The sequence below is a fragment of the Dasypus novemcinctus genome, chromosome 31, assembly GCF_030445035.2.
Source record: "Dasypus novemcinctus isolate mDasNov1 chromosome 31, mDasNov1.1.hap2, whole genome shotgun sequence".
Classification (NCBI taxonomy): Eukaryota; Metazoa; Chordata; class Mammalia; order Cingulata; family Dasypodidae; genus Dasypus; species Dasypus novemcinctus.
The window spans coordinates 42728822-42753527 of NC_080703.1; the positions used below are offsets into that span (position 1 = coordinate 42728822).

Consider the following 24706-nt stretch of genomic DNA (forward strand, 5'->3'; position numbering starts at 1 on the left):
CCCCGCGACTGTGACGAGCAAGACAAAACAAGGCCGCCCCATGAGCTGAGCTCAGACCCTGCCCAAGCCCCGAGGAGCAGCAGCCCCTGCCCCTGCCGGGAAGGCCCCGCCTTGCCTGGCTCCTTTGCCTTCGAGGTGAGTGACTACGAGACCCCAGGACGGAAAAGCCCGTTTCCGCACGGCGGCCGGTCCAGAGCGAACCTCGCTCCTCGTAGGCTCCCGACATCGCCGAGCAGAAGCAACGTCCTGTTAGATCCCGGCTAACGCTTCCCGACACCAAGGGGCCCCAGGATGGCCCCTGGCGCTGTTCTCTTGCTGCGATAAGGCAATAAACCCCCCTTTGTTCAACCACAGGTACCCCAAGTCCTCGAGCAATTGCTCTGGGATTCCCGTGCCTTTCTCTCAGCTCCAGACCTGCCCTCTCACCTACGAGCAGCCCCAGCCTGGGCTCTGGAGCCAGGCCCCCTGGGGTCTGCGAGGGGGCATGGGGGCGCACACCTGGCGAGCACCCACCGCCCGCTGCCCGGAGCGGGAAATGGAGGTGGGCGCCGGGCCCCAGAGAGGAGGCTGAAAGCTGGGTCTGGGGTGGAACCGTGGGCAGGGCCACCCACGTGGGCTCCGTGAGGCCAGAGTTTCGGTGAAGGATGGCGGGGAGCGTCCCGTCGTGAGACCCCCACCGGGAACTGAGGAAACACCGCTGTCTGTGGCCACGGGCAACCTTGCCCGAGCGTTCTCAACCCATGAGCTTGGGCGAACGCGCCTCCGTCTTGCCTGGGGGTGGACCCGTCGGGCTGCGCTGCCAGCTTTAGGAGAAAACGCTGGGCGGTTTTCCAAAGTGGTCGCACCAGGGGGCACTCCCAGCCGCCGATGAGGACGGCCTTGCCGGCGTTCGCTGGCTTTGGTCTTTCTGTTCTGGCCGCCCCGGTGGGCGTATAATGGAATGACCCCGCGTGTCCCTCAGCAGCAGAAGGGGGTCATAGCTGGGGGCGTTTTCACGCCCTGGGACCCCGAGCCGCGACAGCAGTGAATGAGCGACAGCTCCAAGGAGCCACCAGGGACGCCCACCCACCCCCGTGGGCCAAAAGAAGCCCGGACTGAAGGGGCTCACGCGCCTCGATCCCACTTACTAACCGTCAGAAACAGGCGGAACGGACCTACGGCGTCAGAAGCCGAGAGTCGGGGCTGGGGGCGGGAGGGGGGCTGCGGGGTTTCCTGGGGGCTGCCTTCTCGGTGGTCTCACGTCACAGCTGTTTATTGGGCTGTACGCTCGCGATCTGTGCTCTTCTGCGAGGTGTACGTCAGCACGTGCTAACACGGGGTGACGCCTCGGGAACACGGAGCTGCAGGGCCCAGGGCACCCGCCGTGCGCGGAGGCGTCCGAGGTGACTCCGTGCAGCGTCTGGGCTCCAAGGTGTGCCCGAAACCACCCAGCCGTGCCCCCGCCCGTGGCCGCCTCCTGCTCCGGGGTTTTCATCTGGACACAAGCCCCCACTTAGGAAGGAACGCCTCCTTCTCCCAGCTCCGGGGGCTCGTCAGGAGCGTTTGAACGTGGCTTTCTTCGCCACACTTACGTGGACAGCAAGTGCCTGGAGAAGGGGAAACGGGCCCTGTGGTGGTCCCGGCACCGTTTACACTCGTTTGGTAACGAGGGTGTGAACCTGCTCGTTATAACCGTCTCACTTCAGCGGGTGAGGGGTGGACGGCTCTGCTCCCCTCGAGAAGGCTGGAGACGAGCCTGGGGAGCTGCGGTGGTGCTGGGGCCCCCTTGGGCTCGCGGCAGGACGGAGGGCCGGCCCCCCGCGTGCCGACCAGCGCGGCTCTTCCCTCCGCAGCTCTCCCGGGCCTCGACCAGAAGAAGCGAGGTGGCCCCAAAGCCTGCTGCCTGCTGACGCCCCCGCCGCCCCCTCTCTTCCCACCCCCGTTCTTCCGAGGGGGCCAGAGCCCGGTGAGTACGTGAGGGCTTGCTGGAGAAGGCGGGGTCCTCAGTGCCCGCCCACGGCTGCACCCCGCGCCCCCACCCTCCCGAACGTCTCCTGAGCCCCCCAACCCGTGCGGAGTGGGGGTCCCCGGGTGGGCGCTGGGGGTTGCGGCGGGTGGGCGCTCCCCGCTCCTTTAGATGAGTTGAGCAGGGGGCAATCTTCCCAGCAGGGACCTGGGTTTGGCGAAGTCATCTTCCCCGAAATACCGGCTGAGTTTCTAACGTTCGGGACTCCCGCCAGCCCTGCGGAGCTCGACTTTCTCCTTCGGTTTTTCTTTGCCCCAAGGATCCCGAACTCCCCTTGCCCAGCCCATGTCTCGTGTCGCCCATTTCGGCGAAGCAACATGGAAACAGTTTCCTACTTGGTTCCGAGGGTGAGCCAAGAGGCTTTGGGAGGAGAGGGAGAAGCGAGGCAAGGAGCAGGGCCCAGGAGCTGACCTAGAAGGGCTGGCCGGGGGCTTGGGATTCACCGACTTCCCGGAAGCCCCCCGCCCCGCACGGTCCAGTGCAGTAGCCACGCGCCACGGGCTGCTCTCGAGCTCTCCCGCCGCGGCTCGCGGAGAATGTCAACCTGCCTAAGCGGCTCGTAGCCGGGGCCCTCGAGGTGGTTCTCGGGAACAGTCCTGGGCGTTGGCTAAGGGCCCCTCAGTCCACCCCGAGTGGCTGTGGGGTCTCTGTGGTCCTTTCAAGCCGGTGTGTCCCAGGCCCCCTGGGAGATGAGGAGCCACTGGGCTAGAATGTCCCACCGGGGTATCAAGGAAGCCCCAGTCTTGGGACCCTGGTGACCCTTCCTCTGTCCCCTGAGTCTGACCTATGACCCCTGTGTGGCTTTGCATGGAAGCTTCTCTCTGCAGACATGAAGGAGCTCGTCCTCCAGCTCGAGACCACCCAGTCCCCGTGCCAGCGAGGGTCGCTCAGCTCGCCGGGACCCCCCGGCCCCCAGGTGCGTGCGCTCTGAGGGACCCTCTCCTGCTCTCGCGGCAGCCGGGGCAAGCTCTCGGCGTCCCTTTTCGCACGGCGTGGGAGGGGCTCGTTCCCTTCTCCAGCTCCCTCCAGCTCCAGGGCCCCGTGGGCAGAACACCAGCTCCTCCTGGGCAAATTCTGGCCTCCAGGCCTTGATTTCCCCATCGCTGCAATGGGGGTAATAACTGCCCCGCTCTACTGGACTTGGGAGGGGGGAGCAAATGACAGGCTGCCCCTTGGTGCGGGCAGCAGCCTGGCGTCTGGGAGCTTGTGGGAAATGCAGACGCCCAACGCCCCCCTTCCGTTCAGTCCAAATCTGCATTTTGCCAAGGTCTCCAGCGAATCATCCGCGGTCAAGTTTGAGCTTTGCACTTGGGCGCAGCCTTGTCAAACCGTCTAGCCCCATTTCAAGGCGTGGCTAAAACTGAGGCTTGGAGAAATGAAGAGATTGGAACTAGAACTCTCCCTTCTCCCCTCCCCAAAACAGACGACCCAAAGAGAGTGGTCCCCAAACTTACCTACCCATTGGAGTCCCCGGGAGGACTTCAGAAATTACTGACCCCGTGCCCTTCCCAGGGATGTGACTGAATTGGCCCGGGTGTGGCGGGGTCTGGGAATGTTTGAAAACTCCCCGGGGATTCTAAAGCGAGTGGCAGGGACCGCTCAGGTTCAGCTGTCTGTCGGGACGCGTCTGGCCCCCGCCAAGTGGGAGATGAGCTTGTCCTAAGACGTGACCCCCTGCAGGTTTGGGGGATGAGGTGGGAGCTGGGGGATGGGGTGGATTTCCTTCCCGCTGTTCTGGGGAACTCGGGGAAGGTCGACTGGGCGGCTTCGCAGCCCGTGGGCAGCACGCAGCTGCTTGCCCGCTCCAGAGGTGAAGGGCTTTGGGGCAGCGGGTACTCAAGTCCCTGAGCCCGAGTCACCCCCTCTGGGACCGGGCGGCGGGACGAAAGTGCCCTAATGGCCCGCCCACACTCTCACCGTCTTATAAAAAGGAGACTTCTGCTGCCAAAGGAGGGAAGGGGCCGGCTGCTTGGCCCCTGACCCACCGACCAGCCAGGGGCACTTGCGAGGCTGCTGCTGCGAGCGAGGGAGGCTGGTGGGAGCAGGTGAAGAGGGGGGAGTGCGGCAGCTGGTTCTCAGCCCACAGAGCTTCTCCAGCCTTCTCGAGTGGCCTCGCCAAGCGGTCGGGCTCTCTCAGGCCACCCAAGCACTCCAGGGTGAAAATGGAAACCACGGAGCAGGAGCGGATGCAGCTCAGCGGTTGAGCACCTGCTTCCCATGTACGAGGTCCTGAGTTCGATTCCCGGTGCCTCCTAAAAACAAAAACAAAGCAAACGACCAGCTGTCCCTGGGGAGCGGGTGCAGCTCAGCAGTTGAGCACCTGCCTCCCCTGCACAAAGTCTTGGGTTCGATTCCCGGTGCCTCCTATAACCAAGCCTGGTGGGGAGTTGGTGTACGAGCTCGGCCAGCCCGGTGCCCCGGGAACCTCTCAGGGGAAACTAGAGGAGGCGGCGCGGGGGCGAGGTGAGTGGGAGGGCACGAGCCCGGCCCCCCGCAGCCCTGCCCTGGCCGACGCTCACTTCCCTCTTCTCTTTTCTCCACCGTTTAGGGCCCGCCGGGGCTCCCGGGCAAGCCAGGAACGAAGGGAGAAAAGGTAGGGGCCAGCGTGCTCGGCGGTCAGCACGGCTGGCGCTGCCCGGTGCCCGCGGCGAGCCCGGGAGGACGGGGCGCCGTGGGGCGGCTCTGCCGCCGTGGGAGGTGCTGGCAGCAGCCCGGCGCGTGGTCGTGCCCCGCTGCCCGTGGCGCCCCTCCGGAGCTCGGCCCCTGTCCGCTCTGCTGACCTGTCCTCTCCGTCCACAGGGGGAGCTCGGCCGACCGGGACGGAAGGTAGGACCGGCTCCACGTCACAACAAGGGGTAGCTGCCCCTGCGGGAGGGACGGGCAGTCCCGGGGAGGGGACGTCCCGAGGGAGCAGGGCGGCTGGCCCTGCCAGTCCAGAGCTGGACCCTCCAGATTTCCCCAGACTTAGGCCTCCTCACCCCGCCACCCCACAGGGGACCCCTAGGCCCCCGAGTGGTGAGACAAGCGGTTCCCGTTCCCTGCTCCATTAAAGGGGGCAGAGTGCTGCACAGGCAGGAGCAATGGCTGCTCCTCTGGGGCCCAGCGGAAATAAAGGAAAGTTCCTCTGGGCTCCCGCTGTGGCAGAAGTGAGAAGGCCAGCAGGCTCTCGTAGTTGCCGTGGCCCATGGACACTGCTCTCGTAGTTGCTGTGGCCCGTGGGCACTGGTTCTCGAATTCGCCGTGGCCCGTGGGCACTGGTTCTCGAATTCGCCGTGGCCCATGGGCACTGGCTCTCGAATTCGCCGTGGCCCGTGGGCAGTGGCTCTCAAATTCGCTGTGGCCCATAGACACTGGCTCTTGAAGTCACCGTGGCCCATGGACACTGGCCCTCGAATTCACCATGGTCCATGGACACTGGCCCTCGAATTCGCTGTGGCCCGTGGACACTGGCTCTCGAATTCGCTGTGGCCCGTGGACACTGGCTCTCTTAGTCGCCGTGGCCCGTGGACACTGGATCTCGTAGTTGCCGTGACTGTGGCCCCTGGCTCTCGTAGTTGCCGTGGCCCGTGGACACTGGCTCTCAAATTCGCCGTGGCCCGTGGACACTGGCTCTCGTAGTCGCCGTGGCCCGTGGACACTGGCTCTCGTAGTCGCCGTGGCCCGTGGACACTGGCTCTCGTAGTTGCTGTGGCCCATGGACACTGGCTCTGAAATTCTAGTCTTGGTAACAGAGGGAGGAGCAAGCAAAGGTGCCCGGGGATCCAGATGTAAATGACTTTTCCTGGTTAGATGTTTCTTTCAAATGGTTTCACTGCCACAAGAGCCCACACAGACCTTTATATGTCACGGCTACAACTGTCCAGGGCGCAGGCCGCCCAGCCAGGGCACGGGGCCGGGCCGGGAGGGGCCCCAGGTGGCCTCCGCGCTTAGGACGAGCCAGGGCCGTCGCTGCCCGGGGATGGGGCCCGCGCCCTGGCCCGCCACCCTGGTTCAGAAGCCGAGTCTCCCGCGCCTCTGGCGGAGCTCAGTGTGAAACTAGCCGATGGGCACCCAGAGCGCACGGAGGCCTCCCCGTCCCGGCACCCGCCTGCAGGCCTTGCTCGCCACAGCCCCGGCCTGGACGCGGGGAACGACACGGCTGTACAGTGGGCAGGGGGATTAGCCCCAGGGGAGCGCTCTCGGGGGGAGCCTGAGAACAGCTGTCGGGGAAGAGCTGGCCGGGGCAGCGGAGGAGCCGGCCAGCGAGTGGTCTCACGCGACGTGCAGCCCCAGCCGGGCCCCTGGGGGAGCTGCGCAGTGCAGACTGCAGCGTTTGTCCCACCTTAAGGCAGGGCAGCTGGGCCCGTGGCTTCAGGATGGGGACGTGGCAGCTCCAGCGGCCCAGGACACACGCCGCCGTGGCAGGTGGCGTGGGTGAGATGTTAGGGGCCACCCAGGCGGCCCCTGGGGAACGGGCGCCTTGAGCAAGTCCAAAGACCTCGGGGAGTACCCACTGCCTCCGGTACTGGCCCCAAACGTGATCCCACCCCACGCCGCAAGGCACCCTGGGAGTGGCTGGGCGGGCGGTGGGGGCGACCGAGATCCAGAAACCAAGACGTGGGGGTCCCTGGCCACGGCCCTCCCTTTCCCGAGCGGAACAGTCTCGTCCGTGGACACGCTGTGGCCGTAGGGGCTCTCGCTGAGACCCGAGCAGCGGGCCCTCCCTGAGCCTGTGCAGGGCTGCCGGGCACTGCTTGCTCGCTCTGGGCCCCGGGCCCCCAGGAGGGCCGAGCAAGCCCAGCTCCTGACTCGTGTTCTGTTCCCTCAAGGGTAGGCCTGGCCCCGCAGGAGTCCCCGGCATGCCTGGGCCCGTCGGCTGGCCCGGCCCGGAAGGGCCCAGGGTAAGTGCAGACCCCCGGGTCGGGGGATGGCGGAAGAGGAGGGCGGGCGGTGGCGGCCCCGGCCCTCGGAGGGGAGGAGGAGAGCGCAGGGCCCAGAGCGGGCCTCCTCTTCGGTGGGTGCTGGGTCCAGGGTGCCCGGGCATGTCCTCCACCGAGTGGCAGGACCCTGGCCGCCCTACAGCTCTGCTCGAGGAGGGGGCTGCGCCCGGCCCCCAGGGGAGCCCTTGTGTGCACCTTACATCCGTCCTGCTGACCCCACTGGCTGCAGGGACCAAATCGTACCTTCTAGGATCACTGTGTTAGTCAGCCAAGGGGTGCTGGTGCAAAACACCAGAAACTGGCTGGTTTTTATCAAGGGTGTTTATCTGGGGTAGGAGCTTACAGACACCAGGCCATAAAGCATGAGTTCCTTCCCCCACCAAAGTCTATTTGGAGCAAAATGGCTGCCGACGTCTGCGAGGGCTCAGGCTTCCTGGGTTCCTGCGTTCCTGGGGCTTGCTCTTCTCTGGGTTCAAGGTTCCTTTCTTTCTGGGGCTGGCTTCTCTTTCCTCTATGTGCTGACTTCCCAGGGCTTCAGCTTAAGTCTTCAGCATCAAACTCCAACATCAAAACTCCAACATCAGAAACCCTCAACTCTGTCTTTTGCCTTTTATCTGTGAGTCCCCATCCACCAAGGGGTGAGGACTCAATGCCCTAATCCTGACTCAGTCTTGCCCAGGTACAGATCAGATTACAAGCATAATCCAGTATTTCGTTTTGGAATTCATCAATAATATCAAACAGCTACAATCACCAAGGCGACGCGTCCTCCTCCGCGTTCGGGCCACAGAAGCAAAAGCGTCCACTCTAAGCCTTCGTTACGCTCTTCCTGCTGCCGGCCACGGAGGAGCGGGCACAGAGGCCGGGACCCCGAAATGTTACCTGGGGAGGTCAGGGGGCGGGCGAGTGGGCCGTCAGCTCCGGTCCACCCACTGGCCGTGCCGTGGAATGTCTAGTCCTCTTACGCAAAGGTCAAAGGACCTTTCTTTAAAAAGTCCACTGTGTAGAGCTGAGCTGTCCAACACGGCAGCCGCTGGCCACGTGTGGCCCCCGAGCACCCAGGGGTGGTGAGCGCCACCGGGACACCAAAGCTGTGACTAATTTAAATTTAAATTCAAAAGGCAATGCTCCATTCAGGTATTGAACAACTTTTAATTGTGTTTGGAACAGCTTGCTTGTGGGAATCGACCTTTCCAACCATAAACTATGAAATCTAAATCCACGCAGATCGTGTGTCCAGTGAAAAATGCGTGTTTGACTTGAGAAGTGCTTTCAAGGTGAAAGACACATCAGGCTTCAAAGAGATTGTGTGCGAACATGGAAAAATGTCAAAAATAATTTTTATGTTGGTTACATGTTGAAATGATCGTTCTTAATATATTGGTTATTAAAATTAATTTCATTTTTATGTGATTCATGTATCTTTTTAAAAAGATAATAATAAAATTTAAAAACCACTTAAGGGAAGAGGACTTGGCCCAGTGGATAGGGCACCCATCTACCACATGGGAGGTCCGCGGTTCAAACCCCGGGCCTCCTTGACCCGTGTGGAGCTGGCCCATGAGCAGTGCTGATGCGTGCAAGGAGTGCCGTGCCACGCAGGGCTGTCCCCCGCGTAGGGGAGCCCCACGTGCAAGGAGTGCCCCCTGTAAGGAGAACCGCCTATCATAAAAGAAAGTGCAGCCTGCCCAGGAATGGCGCCGCACACACGGAGAGCTGACACAATGAGATGATGCAACAAAAAGAAACACAGATTCCCGGTGCCACCGATAAGGATAGAAGCAGTCACTGAAGAACACACAGCAAATGGACACAGAGAGCACAGTTGTACAACTGGGGGCAGGGAGAGAAATAATAAAAAATAAATCTTTTTTAAAATTTTAAAATTAAAAACCACTTAAAAAATAAAATTGCATACTATTTAAAAATAAAATAAAATTAATTTCTCCTGTTTCTTTTTACCTCTACTGTGATTTCTGAAATTATTTAAAATTAAGAATGTAGTTCACCTTCTCTTTCTAGTGGATGGCACTGGGAGAGAGGTTTCAGCACAGAAGGTACTGAAAGTTCCAACTGCAGACCACCCTGCCGGCCACCAGAGCTCCCCTGTGACCCTCAGCTCCTGTTCCTTAGAGCTGGCCCAGGGGCTGACGCTCACACGGGCGGCTGCACCTCTAGGGTGAGACGTAAGGAGACCTCGGAAGGGTCCTTCCTATGTAAAGAGCACAGCCGGTGGGGTGGTTTGGGGCTGGCCCCTTCTCTTCTGAGCCCAGGGCCCTCCTTCTCTCCCCTCACAGCCCTCTTTTGGGAAAAGATCTGAGGATCAGCCCATTTACGGCGACTTAGAGACCATGTCGGTGGGAAAGCTGCTCGCGTTTGGCCCCTACTTCTGTTTCACTTTCTCTAAAAAGTCGGTCTTGTTTAAATCCTTCTAATCCCCACAGGGTGAAAAGGGCGATCTGGGCGTGATGGGCTTGCCGGGGGCCAGAGGCCCGCTGGGCTCCAAGGTCAGTGTCGGGTTCGGCGGCCGTCCCGGGTCTTCTCTGCAAGGCTGGGAGGAGCGGCCGGCTGCGGAGACGGGGTGGGGCTGCGCCGGGCGACGGGGAGCCTGTGCAGCGGGCGCCTTCGCGCTCTTGGGGAGCCTCTGTGCTGGGACGCGGGGACCCCGGGGGCCCCGTTCTGCCGAGCCCCCGGCAGTAGGGCCCAGGGCGGTGAGCGGGTCGGGACCTTCGTTCGGGCTTTTGGGGTCAGAGCAGCTCTTTAGGGGCCTGCTGTGGACCCGCCCCTCAGGGACAGATCTGTGGTGGCTGCTGCCACCGAAACGTGCAGCGCCCCTGGAGACGCGCCCCACCCCCCGTCGGGGAGCCCGCGCCTCTCCCGGCCTGAGCAGGAGGTCCTGAGGGCGGCTGCAACGCACCTTCCGCTTTCTTCTAGGGCCACCCCGGATCCAGAGGGGAGAAGGTCAGTGCTCGCCGCCGACCGCTTCCGGGCGCTGGGGCAGTGGTGGGAAAAGGGTGGGCCAGGGTCTCTGCTCCGTGGTGGGCAAAGGGTGGGCCAGGGTCTCTGCTCCGTGGTGGGCAAAGGGTGGGCCAGGGTCTCTGCTCCGTGGTGGGCGTGGGGTGGGCCTGGGGTCTCTGTGGTGGGCGTGGGCTGGGCCTGGGGTCTCTGTGGTGGGCGTGGGGTGGGCCCGGGGTCTCTGCTCTGTGGTGGGCGTGGGGTGGGCCCGGGGTCTCTGCTCTGTGGTGGGCGTGGGATGGGCCCGGGGTCTCTGCTCTGTGGTGGGCAAAGGGTGGGCCTGGGGTCTCTGTGGTGGGCGTGGGGTGGGCCTGGGGTCTCTGCTCTGTGGTGGGCGTGGGGTGGGCCGGGGTCTCTGCTCTGTGGTGGGCGTGGGGTGGGCCTGGGGTCTCTGTGGTGGGCGTGGGCTGGGCCTGGGGTCTCTGTGGTGGGCATGGGATGGGCCCGGGGTCTCTGTGGTGGGCGTGGGGTGGGCCCGGGGTCTCTGCTCTGTGGTGGGTGTGGGATGGGCCCGGGGTCTCTGCTCTGTGGTGGGCAAAGGGTGGGCCTGGGGTCTCTGTGGTGGGCGTGGGGTGGGCCTGGGGTCTCTGCTCTGTGGTGGGCGTGGGGTGGGCCCGGGGTCTCTGCTCTGTGGTGGGCGTGGGGTGGGCCCGGGGTCTCTGCTCTGTGGTGGGCGTGGGGTGGGCCTGGGGTCTCTGTGGTGGGCGTGGGGTGGGCCTGGGGTCTCTGCTCCGTGGTGGGCGTGGGGTGGGCCTGGGGTCTCTGTGGTGGGCGTGGGGTGGGCCCGGGGTCTCTGTGGTGGGTGTGGGGTGGGCCCGAGCCTCACTCGCCAGTGGCCGAAGCCCCGTCCTAGACGTCCCCCTCTCCTTTGCCGGTGGGCTGAGAGGAGGGAGGGGCCCCCGGGCAGGTAGGGACCCTCCTGGAGCAGATGCGCAGGTGCAGCTCTGCGGGGAGAGGCGCGGGCGCGTCCTGACTGCGTTCCCACCACGCACGTCTCGCCCGTCAGAAGAGGCAGCTGGAGCCTGGGCCTGCTCCCCACAGCGCAGAGGGCCCGGGGCCCAGCTCCCCACAGCGCAGAGGGCCCGGGGCCCAGCTCCCCACAGCGCAGAGGGCCCGGGGCCCAGCTCCCCACAGCGCAGAGGGCCCGGGGCCCAGCTCCCCACCGCGCAGCGGGCCCGGGGCCCAGCTCCCCACAGCGCAGAGGGCCCGGGGCCCAGCTCCCCACCGCGCAGCGGGCCCGGGGCCCAGCTCCCCACCGCGCAGCGGGCCCAGGGCCCAGCAGAGCCTGGGAGCTGGCCTTCGTCAAGTGAGACGCCTTTGGGGTCCGACCGGAAGGACCCCAGGGCCCTGCTCCCCGGGCAGGCCGCCCAAGCCTGCGCGCCCCTGGCCCGTGCAGCGCGGGTGCCGGCCTGGGAGCCTCTCGGGCGAGGTGCTCTCTCCCTGTGGCCTGAACTCGCTGACCTGTGCTTTCCTCTTAGGGCTCCAGAGGCGAAAGGGGCGACCTGGGTCCCAAAGGAGAAAAGGTAACGGCCGATCCCCGGACAGGAGGTGGCTCCGCCCTCGGTGGGCTCCCCCGTCGACGCCTCCTGGCTGCCCCTCGGCCCGTCCAGCGTTCCTGCCGCGGCGCTCACTGCGTTTGTTCTCTCCACAGGGCTTCCCGGGATTTCCTGGAATGCTGGGGCAGAAGGTGAGTGTCTCTTGGGAGAAACGGGGCTCTGTGCATTTCACGCCCCCGAGCACAGCGACACGCAGGGGAGGTGGGCTGAGCCGCAGAAGGCGCTGGGCTGGGGCGGGAGCAGGTGGCCTGATGCCCTGGTGAGAGGGGCAGGGGCGCGAGACCTCCTGCACGCGGAGGCTCCAGGTCAGCGGCCGGGAGGACGCCCCACCTGGGCGCAGCGAGGCCCCCTCTGCTTTGCCCGCCTCTGCGACGTCCAGGGTACTGCTCAGAGGTCACAGGCTCACACCTGACCTGCACCTGCCAAGGCCGTTCCAGCCCATGGGCCCCAGGCACGGCGCAGGCGCCTTCAGAGTACATCACTGCTGCTCCACTTGGAACTCGGGGCTTCCCAAAGTGGGGGACCCCTACTGCCGGGGTACGCAAAACTCTGTCAGCTGGTGGACGGCAACCTTTTTATTTTGATAGTTAAAATTTTAATTTAAGAAGTTAAATAGTGAACGCGAGTTCGTAGATCTCTCGCTTGAGGTAACTCTTCGTTTTATTAAAAGGAGTTAATTTCAGTTGATTTAAAGAGAAAAGCTTCAATAAATAACAGCAGAGTGCAGACACGCCAAAAATTGTGAAGGTGGCAATTGAAGGACAGGTTTTTGCAAACTTTACTCAAGGTTAAGGTTTGGGGAAGGAGAATGAGGCTGGGGGTGGCGTGAGGGGAGGTGGCAGGACATAGAGGGAGAGAAACGCATAAATGATCATCTAAAACAACTCTTAATCCTACTCTTATTATATTGGTTCCTCATGCTGTAAGGCATAACCCTGAAAACGTTACTTAACTAGGCCTTGAAGCATAATAATTCTTCCAACATGCAAGTGGATTACTTTCTTAGTATTTTAATTTTTTAAAGTTCACCCTAAGGTTTCATTTTCCAAACCCGAATAAGTAATTTTATGTAAAATTGTTGAGTCAGTAAAGCATATTTAAATAATTTTAATCATTGCAGTAATTTATCATGATTTATCACTATCTTAAGCTATCAAAAAAACTGTTCCTTATAACCCAGATGGGTTGTTGTGCTTTACAAAAAAAAGATTACTTATATAAAGAAATTAAAGAAAACATTAAAAGAGAAAAAATATTTAAAAATATTTATGCTAGGTTTTCATTCAGTGCAACAGCAAATATCAAAGAATAATAAATTACTGTAAAATTAAGCTTGGAAGGCTCTGGTCTCTGCACTGTTTACTAGACTTGCCGTCTAAAGAATTTTCCTTCCCTTTCTCGGCAGGCCCTTTTAAGACAGAGCTGATATGATCACGATAATCGGTCTTAGGGGGAAATTAGATCAAGAGATTACTGGCTGCTTGCAGTTGATGAAGAGAAGGGCCACACGTCCTTGTGACAACGTTTTCTTTTTTAAATTATGGCTTTTATGCTGCTGTTTTCTCCTAGCCAAACGAGACCCTCTCTGCTCCACTCCGAACAGCCAAATTGTGCAAATTTCTCCATGGCCACGCAGAAGGCGCCCCGTCCTTTCAGGCTCTCTGCCTAGAATGCGGGAGGACACGGGGTGGCCAGGTGTAAGGGCAATTCCTGGTGAGGCCGCAGACATTGGTGACTTCGGCAGGGCTGGATCCCCGACTGATGCCTTCAGAGCGCGATGCTCGGTCCTCACCGCACACTGGTGTCCCTGGGATTTTCCATCGTGCTCCACCTCCTCTGACCCCTGACAAGAGTCATCCGTTGTCTCTCGTTCTCTCTCGGCCGCTGGGGTGGCCCTCCCGGGGCGCTGGCCGCCGGGAACTCTCGTGGTGGCTGCTGCTGACCTGATCTTGCCGGGGGCACGTTCGGGCCTGTGGGGGGATCCCCGGGGGCAGGAGCGGGGAGTCCCGGGGACCTGCCGTCCTAGAAGCAGCTGGGGAAGGAGGAGAGGAGCAGGATGAGTTTTGCAAAGGTTGGCCTTGAACCATGGAAGTTTGCAGTTAGTGCATTTGGACCTGGTAGTTCGAAAGAGGACTTTTGATTAGGAATAGTGCTCCAGTGTTTTCCATGCCTTTGACAATAATGATATTGAGTATTTGAACATATGCTTGGAAAGTCTCTCCCCACAAAATGAGTTGCCATCTAAATCAAAAAGAAGTGAGCTGGAACTCAAGCCATTTTTTACTGGAGTGGCAGAGACCTGTATGTGTATCCCTAAATAAAGATCATGAAACGAGCAGAAACTTCCCAAAGATGATAGTTGTTAAAACTGTGAAAGTCGTTCAGAAACCCATAGATTCAAATTTGTGCTAAAAACAAAGTTTAAAAAGCCCCATAAAATTTCAACTAAAAGAGAAAGCATTTTCCCCAAGATCTTTGGTGTCACAGCCACACGTATGGCCGAGAGGCAAGAGCGTCTCACCTGGGTTGTTCTGGGTGGTGATTTGTCTCTCCACTTGGGCCACCAAAGTGCATGCTGCCTGGCCGCAGGCTCCTGAGATGACAAGGGACTCACCGGGGCCACCTTCGCTGGCCTTCCTTTCCCTTGAAAAACCTGTCTACCCTCCAGCTGACCTTAGTACCCTCTCGAGCTCCTGGAGCAACTTCCTTGGAAAAGATCTGGAATGACCCAGTGAATCGCCCTCATGGCCAGCGATTGGGTAAACCTGTGTCGACGCAGCCCCCCACATGCCCTAATTCCTCTCTCGCTTCTCTTTCTTCTTTTCAGGGTGAAATAGGCCCAAAGGGTGAGCCTGGGCTAGCGGGGCCCCGGGGGCCCATGGGAAGGCCAGGAAAGCGAGGCAAGCAGGTAAGACCTGGGGATCATCTCCCCGAGCTGGGGTGTGCAGAGGCAGGCTGGGGGGCTCTGCAGAGCTGGGGCAGAGGCAGGCTGGGGGGCTCCGCAGAGCTGGGGCAGAGGCAGGCTGGGGGGCTCAGCAGAGCCAGGGCAGAGGCAGGCTCAGGGGCTCAGCAGAGCCGGTGTGCAGAGGCAGGCTGGGGGGCTCAGCAGAGCCGGTGTGCAGAGGCAGGCTGGGGAACTCAGCAGAGCCAGTGTGCAGAGGCAGCCAGGGGGGCTCAGCAGAGCAGGTGGGCAGAGGCAGGCTGGGGGGCTCAGCAGAGCAGGTGGGCAGAGGCAGGCTGGGGGGCTCCGCAGAGCCGGTGGGCAGAGGCAGACTGGGGGGCTCCACAGAGCTGGGGCAGAGGCAGGCTGGGGGGCTCCGCAGAGCTGGTGGGCAGAGGCAGGCTGGGGTCTCCGCAGAGCTGGGGCAGAGGCAGGCTGGGGGGCTCAGCAGAGCAGGTGGGCAGAGGCAGGCTCAGGGGCTCAGCAGAGCTGGGCAGAGGCAGGCTGGGGGGCTCCGCAGAGCTGGGGCAGAGGCAGGCTGGGGGGCTCAGCAGAGCAGGTGGGCAGAGGCAGGCTCAGGGGCTCAGCAGAGCTGGGCAGAGGCAGGCTGGGGGGCTCAGCAGAGCTGGGGCAGAGGCAGGCTGGGGGGCTCAGCAGAGCAGGTGGGCAGAGGCAGGCTGGGGGGCTCAGCAGAGCAGGTGGGCAGAGGCAGGCTGGGGGGCTCAGCAGAGCAGGTGGGCAGAGGCAGGCTGGGGGGCTCAGCAGAGCAGGTGGGCAGAGGCAGGCTGGGGGGCTCAGCAGAGCAGGTGGGCAGAGGCTCCGCCACGCCCAGCAGCTGCTCTTTTCTAGGTCCGTCATAGTTTGTGATTAGGTGCTCTGTTCAAACTGTGTCCAAGGCCAGAAGACAAGGGTGAATCTTTGGTTCCTGTAACAATTTGTTATGTTTATGAATTCCAAAAATAGATATTGGATTATGTTTATAAACTGGTCTGTACCTGGGCGTAATTAAATCATGTTTAGGGCTCTGATTGGGCCACGTCAGTAGGGACAAAAGGCATGGCAAAGGACGGAGATGGAGCTTTGATGCTAGAGCTTTGATGTTGGTGTTCGATGCTAGAGTTTTGAGTTGGACTCCAGGAAGTGGACGCACAGGAGAAGAACACAGAGGAATAGAGACGGCTACTTAGACATGGCAGAAGCCCCAGGAAGAGAGACAGAGCCATTTGCCTGATAGTCTACAGCTTGTCTTAAGGAGTGAGCACAGCAGCTGAGCCCAGAGAGAAACGAGCCCTGGAAAGAGAGGAACCCAGCAAGCCAGAACTCTCCGCAGACGTCGGCCGCCATCTTGCCCCAACACGTGGCAACAGACTTTGGCGCGGGAAGTAACTTACGCTTTATGGCCTTGTGACTGTGAGCTTCTACCCCAAATAAATACCCTTTATAAAAGCCAACAGAGTGCTGGTATTTTCCATCAGCACCCCTTTGGCTAACACCGTTCCTAAGAACAGGATTATCACAGCCAAAGTACCTGGGAATGGAGGCCGGATCTTGTTGGTTACCCAGGAAAACTGCTTTTGCCTCATCGCCCTGGATACAACTGGAATTTTAGAGAAGAGACCGGATATTTCCCTACCATCGAAGAGCCTTCTGCGTCTTGACCAAAGGGTGGTTGACTCGCCTCGCTCGGCCCTCAGTTTCTAAGGGACCCTCTTTGTGGGCACTCTTTGCGGTTTAGGGAAATGTCTCTTTCTGAGCTCCTCTGGGCAGCAGGCTCTGGTGTTAAGGTACGTGGCGTGTACGTGGCGTGTACATGGCGTGATGCGGAGAGGAAAGAAGGTGCATTATCCTCGGCTGCTTTCGAACCGTGTTGAGCGCCCAGAGAAACGTCTGCTTTTTCTTTAATGGATGGGTGTTCCCCTAGAGATGTGTTTACTTTCTTGGTTTTAACATGTTTTTGTTTTGGCCTCTCTGCTCACTATTGGTATAATATGTGGTGATCACAGAAATCCTGAAAAATTAAATAGTGGGGAGATTATCTAATACTTAAGCGCTGGGGTTGCCATTTTGGTATATTTCCTTCCAGCATTATTTGAGGAGGGGGATGCTTTGCAAATCCTTGTTTCTTTTATATCCTAATATAATTTTTGTATCCCGAACTTTTTAAAATTAAAATCACTATCTACACATTTTTGCTTGTTACTGCAGATACTCATGAAACTTTTTTTTTAAAGATTTATTTTTAATTATTTATTTCCCCACCCCCACCCCACTCCCATTGTCTGCTCTGTGTCCATTCACTGTGTGTTCTTCTGTGTCCGCTTGTATTCTTGTCAGCGGCACTGGGATACTGCGTCTCTTTTTTGTTGCGTCATCTTGCTGCATCAGTTCTCAATGTGTGTGGTGCCATTCCTGGGCAGGCTGTACTTTCTTTCGCGCTGGGTGGCTCTCCTTACGGGGCATACTCCTTGCGTGTGGGGCTCTCCTATGTGGGTGACATCCCCGCGTGGCACGGTACTCCTTGCGCGCATCAGCACTGCGCGTGGGCCAGCTCCACATGGGTCAGGAGGCCCAGGGTTTGAACCCTGGACCTCCCATGTGGTGGGCGGATGCTCTATCAGGTGAGCCCAATCTGCTTCCCACTCATGAAACATTTTTAAACAAAATTTTAAATGTCTACATAATATCTTATTAAATGAAGAAGCCATAGCTTGCTTGGCTAAGAGAGTTCTAACTAAATTATATGTAATGCCAGGGGAAAATATTTGTGCAAAGTCTTGTTCCAAAATAATTAACCTTTCGGCTAGATCAGGGTCTCCCAAACCTTACCCCGGGCTGGAGTCACCTGGAAGGCTCAGGGAGCCTCAGATTGCTGGCCCACCAGCAGAGCTGCAGATTCAGTGGGTCTGGGGTGGGGCCCTAGAAATTGCATTTTTAAAAATTCCCAGCTAAAGCTGGTGCGGCTGACGACACACCAGGAACAGGAAGTGAGAATTGCTAAAATTGGTTCTGAACATTTTTTAAGGTGCCCAGTCCTGCTTTTCCTGCCACATGCTCCGGCCTGGAGTAGCGCCACAGACCTGTGGTTTTGCTGAAAATAAACGGATTTCCCAATTTAGACGTTTCTTTCCTTAAAGAATGGTTGTCCACCGTCACTGGTGGGGAGTTCCTCTGGCTCACCCTGTGTTCCCCACCCTTCTTCTCCACCCCGGATTAAAGGGCCGCCCCCTCCGCGTGTCCCCTCCCCGGCCGAGGACCCCGGGGCCCTGTTGGACTTCGCCGCCGTGTCTCTCTGCGGGGACTCCCCGTCTGCCTCTCGAGGCACCCGGCGGCCAGGCCTGTTCTGACGCACTCGAGCTCCCGTGGGCCTTGGCAGGTGTTTTAGGCTTAGCTGGTTCTGTTTCTTTCTTTTTTTTTTTTTTTAAAGATTTATTTATTCATTTAATTCCCCCCCCCTCCCCTGGTTGTCTGTTCTTGGTGTCTATTTGCTGCGTCTTGTTTCTTTGTCCGCTTCTGTTGTCGTCAGCGGCACGGGAAGTGTGGGCGGCGCCATTCCTGGGCAGGCTGCTTTTTCTTTTCACGCTGGGCGGCTTTCCTCACGGGCGCACTCCTTGTGCGTGGGGCTCCCCCACGCGGGGGACACCCTTGCGTGGCAGGGCACTCCTTGCGCGCATCAGCACTGCGCATGGCCAGCTCCACACGGGTCAAGGAGGCCCGGGGCTTGAACCGCGGACCTCCCATATGGTAGACGGACGCCCTAACCACTGGGCCAAAGTCCGTTTCCCCTGGTTCTGTTTCTTAGGCCGTCCACACGAGCCCAGTGAGCGCCAGGGTTCAGAGCCCCGCTAAGCTACGAAGCCAGGATGGCCTTTGCCAAGTCCACCCAGAGGTGACACGGTTTGTGGTCTGGAAATTTCAGGCTCCACCGTCTGAAGGCCCAGTGTCCCCGTCCAATTTCCCATGGGCTGCTTGGTGGACATTTCACAGTGATGCCACAGGCACCGATGTCCTAAAAACTGGGCTCAGAGAAAGAAGAAAGAGGAGGGAAAAGCTTTTCTTTCATCATTTGCTCCCCACCTGCTGATTTCTCTCCTGATTTCTTTCTTTTTTTCTTTTAAAGATTTATTTATTTTATTTTATTTCCTCCCTTTCCCCCTGCCCCAGTTGTCTGCTCTCTGTGTCCATTCGCTGTGTGTTCCTCTGTGACTGCTTGTACTCTTGTCAGCGGCATGGGAATCTGTGTTTCTTTTAGTTGTGTCATCTTGCTGTGTCAGCTCTCTGTGTGGGCAGCGCCATTCCTGGGCAGGCTGCACTTTGCTTTGTGCTGGGCGGCTCTCCTCACGGGGCGCACTCCTTGCGCGTGGGGCTCCCCCACGCGGGGGACACCCCTGTGTAGCACGGCACTCCTTGCGCGCATCAGCGCTGCGCATGGGCCAGCTCCACACGGGTCAAGGAGGTCCGGGGTTTGAACCGCGGACCTCCCATGTGGTAGACGGACGCCCTAACCACTGGGCCAACTCCGCTTCCCCTCTCCGGGGTTTTTTTACGCTTGACATTCAAGAAGCTGCTGTGCTCTGTCTCTTCTCAGGTAGAGTTTGTCTTTCCGGTGGGGCCTGAGGTCAGGAAGGCATAATTTCTCAGGCTCACTGAGAGCGATTTGACCAGGTCGGTCTCTCTTTTTTGCCAATTTCAAATAATTTTACTTATTTACTTTTAAAAGATACTTAGATTACACAAATGTCACATAAAGAATATCGGGGATTCCCATATGCCCCGCTCCCCCCACCTCCCTCATTGTCCCAATCAGTGTCCTTCGTTAGTGCGGTGCATTCACTGCAGCTGATGAACACGTTTTGGAGCCTTGCCTCTAGGTGTGGAGTGAAGCTTACCTTGTAGTTTACACGCTCCCCCGCCGGATTCTGCAGGTTACAGCAGGGTATATAATGGCCTGCATCTGTCATTGCAGTGTCATTCAGGGCAATTCCAAGCCCCAAAAGAGGTCCCCACAGCACACCTGTCTTTCCTCTCCCTGCCCTCAGCACCCCCCGTGGCCACGGCCTCGACATCAGTGATGCAAGTTCTCCCTTGCTGGAGTCACAGCAAGTCTCTAGGAGAGTCCCCGGTCCTGAGGGCTCTGGGATGGTGATGTCCCCTCCACCCCTAACTGAGAGGGGCCGCCATCCCAAGGGGCCGGCATGGGTCAGTCTTCCAAGCTCCATCAGGACCGAGCCCGGCTGCCCAGAGAGGTTGGGAAAAGGGCGCGTCCTTTCCGTGAGGCGTCCTAAGCCACTGAGTGAGGCCCGAGGCTCGGCTCCCTTCTGGTCAGCAGGCGCTTGGCGCTTGGTCTTGGACCGGCCATGGCACTTGCTTTTTATCGTGTTCTGGCTTCCTAGAGTAGAGTCTTATGTAGCGAGAGTGTGCTCTAGCGGCGGTGCTACGAGCCCAAGACTTCTGGAGGTTTCTGTAAGCCAGTCCAGAGCCTGGGAACGGCAGACCGGAGGGACTCCAGGAGACTGGGGTTTCAGAGCCACACGGATCAGAGCCCACCGCGCCCAAGCCCCTCGGCTCATCCGAGGAAGGGGGAGGTTCCGAGCCCAGACCCCAGCCGGGCCAGCTTCAAAGCCAAGGCCAGCTCCCCCACACTGCCCTTCTCGCTTCACCTTCCTCCCTCAAGCCTCGCCCTCCCACAGGCCGGAGAAGCACCTGCTGGTTTCATCAGAAGAACCCTCAGTGCAGGAGACAGCACAAGCTCCTGGAGCGAGACCCCCGACTCGTGAAGCGAGTGAGGACGTGGCTCTCCTGGGAAGCATTGCTGGTAAGAGACGGCCTCCCTCCGGCCTGTGACCGATGAGCAGGATGTTCCATCGCCGCCGGCGCCGGAATCAACGAGCGCATTCAGCGCCTTCGGCTCCGGCACCTCCTGTCTCGGCGCCGGCACCTCCTGTCTCGGCGCCAGCTGGCGTCGCTGTTAGAACGCAGGCCTTACCTACGCCTATATTAAGACGCCGGCGTCCTCCGCCGCCCTGGAGGCCCGCTTTGGTCACCTCGTGGCTTCAGCTCAGGTGAAGGCATAAGGACGAAACTGGAAACCTCTCAGGCCCCTCCGTAAGGGTTCAAGAGCTCCTTGGGCAGGGCCACGACGACGAGGTGGTACGTGGTGCTGGAAAGCTGTCCCCAGCGTGCCTGCTTCCCAGACTGGAGTGCTGAGATCAGCTCACAGTGGGCTGGCTCGAAGGGAGGCAACACAGAACTTAACAAAATAAAGAGACGGAGAGAGACATGAGAGGAGATAAAGACGGGACCAGGGGACTCCCAGCTTCTGGAACTGAGAGCCTCGACCCTAGTTTCCACCTAGTATTTATTGGAAACTACCGAGCAGCTGTTTGCTATCAGAACTGCAACATCATTACAATAACAGGGAACAACTGCAACATCCACAATAAGCAACAACATCTACAATAAGGCAACGTCTACGCTAGAACAGGTGTAACATTTACAATAAGGAAGAGGTAAGCCCGTTGCCCACAGCACTGGAAGAAGATTGCGTTTCCTGAGGTGGGCAAGTCTGCCCAGGCCCAAGTTTCGAGGGGGATCCAGGTCCAACACGTTGCGGGTTCCGGGGCAAGAGTGGACAGTTGGCCGACTGTTCAGGGAAGGCCCTTGGCTCCTGGGATCTGCGCCAAGGTCAGCCCCGAGGGCGGGACGGCCGTGGGGGACGCCGCAGCTGCGGACGGGCGCCTCCGGAAGGAACCAGGACTTCTCTGAGCACGTGAGGACGGCGGAGCCAGGCCGGGTGCCGTGGCCGTGGGCTTGCCCGCCGTGGCCCTCTGCTCCGTCACAGCCTCTCGGCGCCCACGGGAGCATCGCTACCCTCATCGCAGGCCTGCGGGCTGTAAGGAGCCCAGTTCTACAGGTGAGGAAACTGAGGCGCAGAGGGATGGCCGGAGACGCCCAGCTCATGAGGCCCAGGTAAAACCGACATGTCTCGATCTGTGGCTCGACAGAGCTGGCCCCCTTTGTGCTTCCGGCGCCTTCCTCATCTGGGAGAGGAAGGAGAACAAGCCAGGGTGCAGCCCCCTGGAGCCCGGGCCTCGCGGATAGGCACGGATGAAAGGGACAGGGCAGTCGCCACGTACTTAAGATCGGCACGGACGCCACGCAGGGAAGGGGCTGAGTGACGAGGGCGGGCGCCGGGGCGCTGGCTGGGCGGGGGGCAGCGGCATTGGCGCTGAGAGCTGAAGGATGGGTGAGGGTCACCGCAGAGTGCGGGGCCAGGGGCTCGGGGCCCCGGAAGGCCACAGGGCAGGCGAGGCGGCCGGAGCCGAGAGGAGGGCGCGGGGGCCGGCGGGACAGCCTGGCCATGGCCAGTAGCCCGGGGGGTGTCCAGGGAGCAGCGAGAGGCCACCGCTTGGGCCGGCCTTCGTGGTGGAGTGAAAGTGGCCCCACGGGCTCGGGCGCAGCTCGCTGTGCCGAGGCCCCGTGGCCTGCGTCTGTCCCTGCCCGGAGAAGGGGCTGAGACCGGCCACCTGCACTGTCGCGCCCCGGTGTCACCTGCCTTACGCCCTGTGGAGGTGTAGACGCCCCCCCCGGGGCTGCGTCCTGCGCTGGGCGCTTGCTCCGACCCGCGCGGTGGTCCCTGGGTGCGCCCACGGGTGGTCCCTGGGTGCGCACGGTGGTCCCTGGGTGCGCCCACAGGAGGGTCTTGCCGTGTGGTGCCCGGGTGACAGGCCCCGCTTCTCTCTCTCAGGGCCAGAAGGGAGACGGCGGGTCCACGGGCCCCCCCGGCAAGCCTGGGCCCTCGGGCCGACCCGGCCCCCCGGGGCCCGCAGGCCCCTCGGGGCCCCCGGCTGCAGGTAAGACCCACACGCCTCACTGCGCAGGGCGTGGCCTTCGGGGGGGGGGCCCGCGGAGGGCGCGGCCGAGGGTTTAGAGTGGAAACTGCCGGGACACCCTAGGTTCCTGCTCATTTCCCCACAAGTTTGGCTCATTCGGCTCTTGCCCACGAGAGGTGAATGTCGTTCTGGCTTTGTTTTAGCAGGAGAGGAAGAGAAAAAAAAATGCATTGCCATGTGACTTGCACTTTACGTGACAACTAATAGGCACGTGTTTCATCGACTAGCACATTTTTCTAAATTAAGAGTAAGACGTTTCATGGCTCCTGCTAGACTCTTACATCCAGAAGTAAAGAGGAAGTTGCAGATTTTTCTATTTTACGTGGTGGGATGAAATAATTCTTATTTGCATTGAATCACGAAAAGGAAATCAAAAGTCTACCACTTGGGGAGCGCATGGGGCTCAAGCAGTTGCGTGCCTGCTTCCCACATGAGAGGTCCTGGGTTCGGTCCCCGGTGTCTCCTAAAAACAAAAGAAAACAAACAACAAGCAAATAAACGAGAAAACCAACCCAGGGGAGCCCATGTGGCTCAGTGGTTGAGCGCCGGCCTCCCACATGAGTGCTGCTTGAAGAAGGGATGGTTACTTGTGACTCACTGCTATCTTGCTTTGCCTTTATTTAGTTTGTTTCCTCATCAGCTAAAGCAAGGCCATTCACAGCACACCTTCCATATAAACACAGTAACTTTAGGTTCCAGAAGCCTGTTTACTCACTGGGCAAGGCTTTTTGTTATGTAAAGTGAATCAAAACCATTTTTATTCCAACTTTTTTCTTGAGAAAATGAAGACATTTAAAAATTCCATGGTGTTCTTTTTTTCTCTGTGTTTATGGGAATATATTTGCAATTGGGGTGGGCAAGCGAAGTCATATTAAAATTAAAGCTGATTCCAAGTCTCCAACCTGCCAAGGTACCAGGAAAATTCAGTCTTTGACATTACTGTGTTAGGATTCTCTCCATTCCTCCACCTGCTGCAAAAGGATTGGACAAAGATCCTAGAGAATTATGAGAGGAAAACATCTGGAGAGGTCCCCTTTGTACGTGTGCGTTGTTTTTTTTTAAGATATATTTATTAGTGTTTATTCCCTCCCTTTGTTGTTTGCGCAAGCTGTCTGCTCTTATGTCTGTTCATTGTGCCTGTGTCTGCTTGTCTTCTTTTTAGGAGGCACCGGGAACCAAACCCAGGACCTCCCTTGCAGGAGAGAGACGCCCAATTGCTTGCGCTACATCCACTGCCTGCTTGTTGTGTCTCTCATTGTGTTTCCTCATTGTTGCATCATCTCGTTGTGCCATCTCGCCGCACCAGCCTGTTGTGTCAGCTCGCTGTCTTGCTCGTCTTCTTAGGAGGCACTAGGAACTGAACTCGGGACCTCCCATGTGGTGGGCAGGTACCCGAGGGTTTGAGCTGCCTCCACTGCCCTCCGACCTGTGCTCCCCCCCTTCTGCCTCTGAAGTAGCTGCGGCCCAAGTACGTGTGGGCCTGGATGCCGTGGCCTGTCCAGCCACGGTGCTCGGGCTCCAGAGTCCCCCAGGGCTGGGGCGACCCCCTGAGGCGCACAGCCGTGCCTCCGGAGCCCTGTTCAGGCACCCCGTTACCCGAAGGGCCCTCTCCAGGGCTGGGGGATCCCCCCTCTCCCGCCCGCACTCGTCCTCCGTCACCCCCTAGCAAGGCCGGCTTCCAGCAGCGTCTGCTCAGCAGGGCACGAAAGCGCAGAGGTGCGCGGGGGAGCGCGTCCAGTTGGCACGTCTCCCGGTGGTCTCTCCGCCTATTCCGTGTGCTCCAGGGGCTGGACTCCCGTGGCGCTCGGCCATTGTCCGCATGTCTGTCCACGTGGGTCGGCCGCATGACCGTTCGGGGGCCCTTCCCTCTAGCCCCCGCCCCCCAGGCCCTGCAGGCATAACGTTTCCCCGGAGCCCGTGACCACGCACTGCCCACCCCAGGGACGGAGGTTTTGGCCGAAGCCTGGGCTTGCCTTGCACAGGGGTCTCCTGGCTCTTGGGGTGCAGAGGCGCTCAGGGCACTGAGGGGGAGCCGGGGACGGGGGTGGGCGCACACATGGGGTCCCGAGCAGACAGACCCGGGACCTCCCTGGGATGGTCTGCCCGCACAGCCCGCCCTCCGGCCCTCCAGCTGTGTCCAGGGAAGCAGGGCTGGCCGCGGGGGGCGGGGCCTGGGTCCCCAGCTGCCCACGGGGTCCCCAGCTCCTCCTGCCTGGGCCCCCAGCTGCCCACGGGGCCCTGAGCTCCTCCTGCCTGGACCCCCAGCTGTGGGGCTCCCAGCTCCTCCTGCCTGGGCCCCCAGCTGCCCACAGGCCCCCAGCTCCTCCTGCCTGGACCCCCAGCTGCCCACGGGCCCCCCAGCTGCCCATGGGGTCCCCAGC

The 24706-nt window shown here is 59.8% G+C and overlaps 1 protein-coding gene across 1 annotated transcript in view; it reads left to right on the plus strand.

The window, feature by feature from the left end:
• The window catches only part of COLQ (collagen like tail subunit of asymmetric acetylcholinesterase), a 53300-nt gene that overhangs the window by 17154 nt on the left and 11440 nt on the right, over positions 1-24706 (plus strand). Inside the window, exons 2-12 of the mRNA XM_058290636.1 lie at positions 1833-1945; positions 2820-2921; positions 4554-4598; positions 4805-4831; positions 6814-6885; positions 9369-9431; positions 9859-9885; positions 11418-11462; positions 11591-11626; positions 14323-14403; positions 22181-22286. Coding sequence (XP_058146619.1) covers positions 1833-1945; positions 2820-2921; positions 4554-4598; positions 4805-4831; positions 6814-6885; positions 9369-9431; positions 9859-9885; positions 11418-11462; positions 11591-11626; positions 14323-14403; positions 22181-22286 — 717 coding nt within the window. The remainder of the gene's footprint in view (positions 1-1832; positions 1946-2819; positions 2922-4553; positions 4599-4804; positions 4832-6813; positions 6886-9368; positions 9432-9858; positions 9886-11417; positions 11463-11590; positions 11627-14322; positions 14404-22180; positions 22287-24706) is intronic.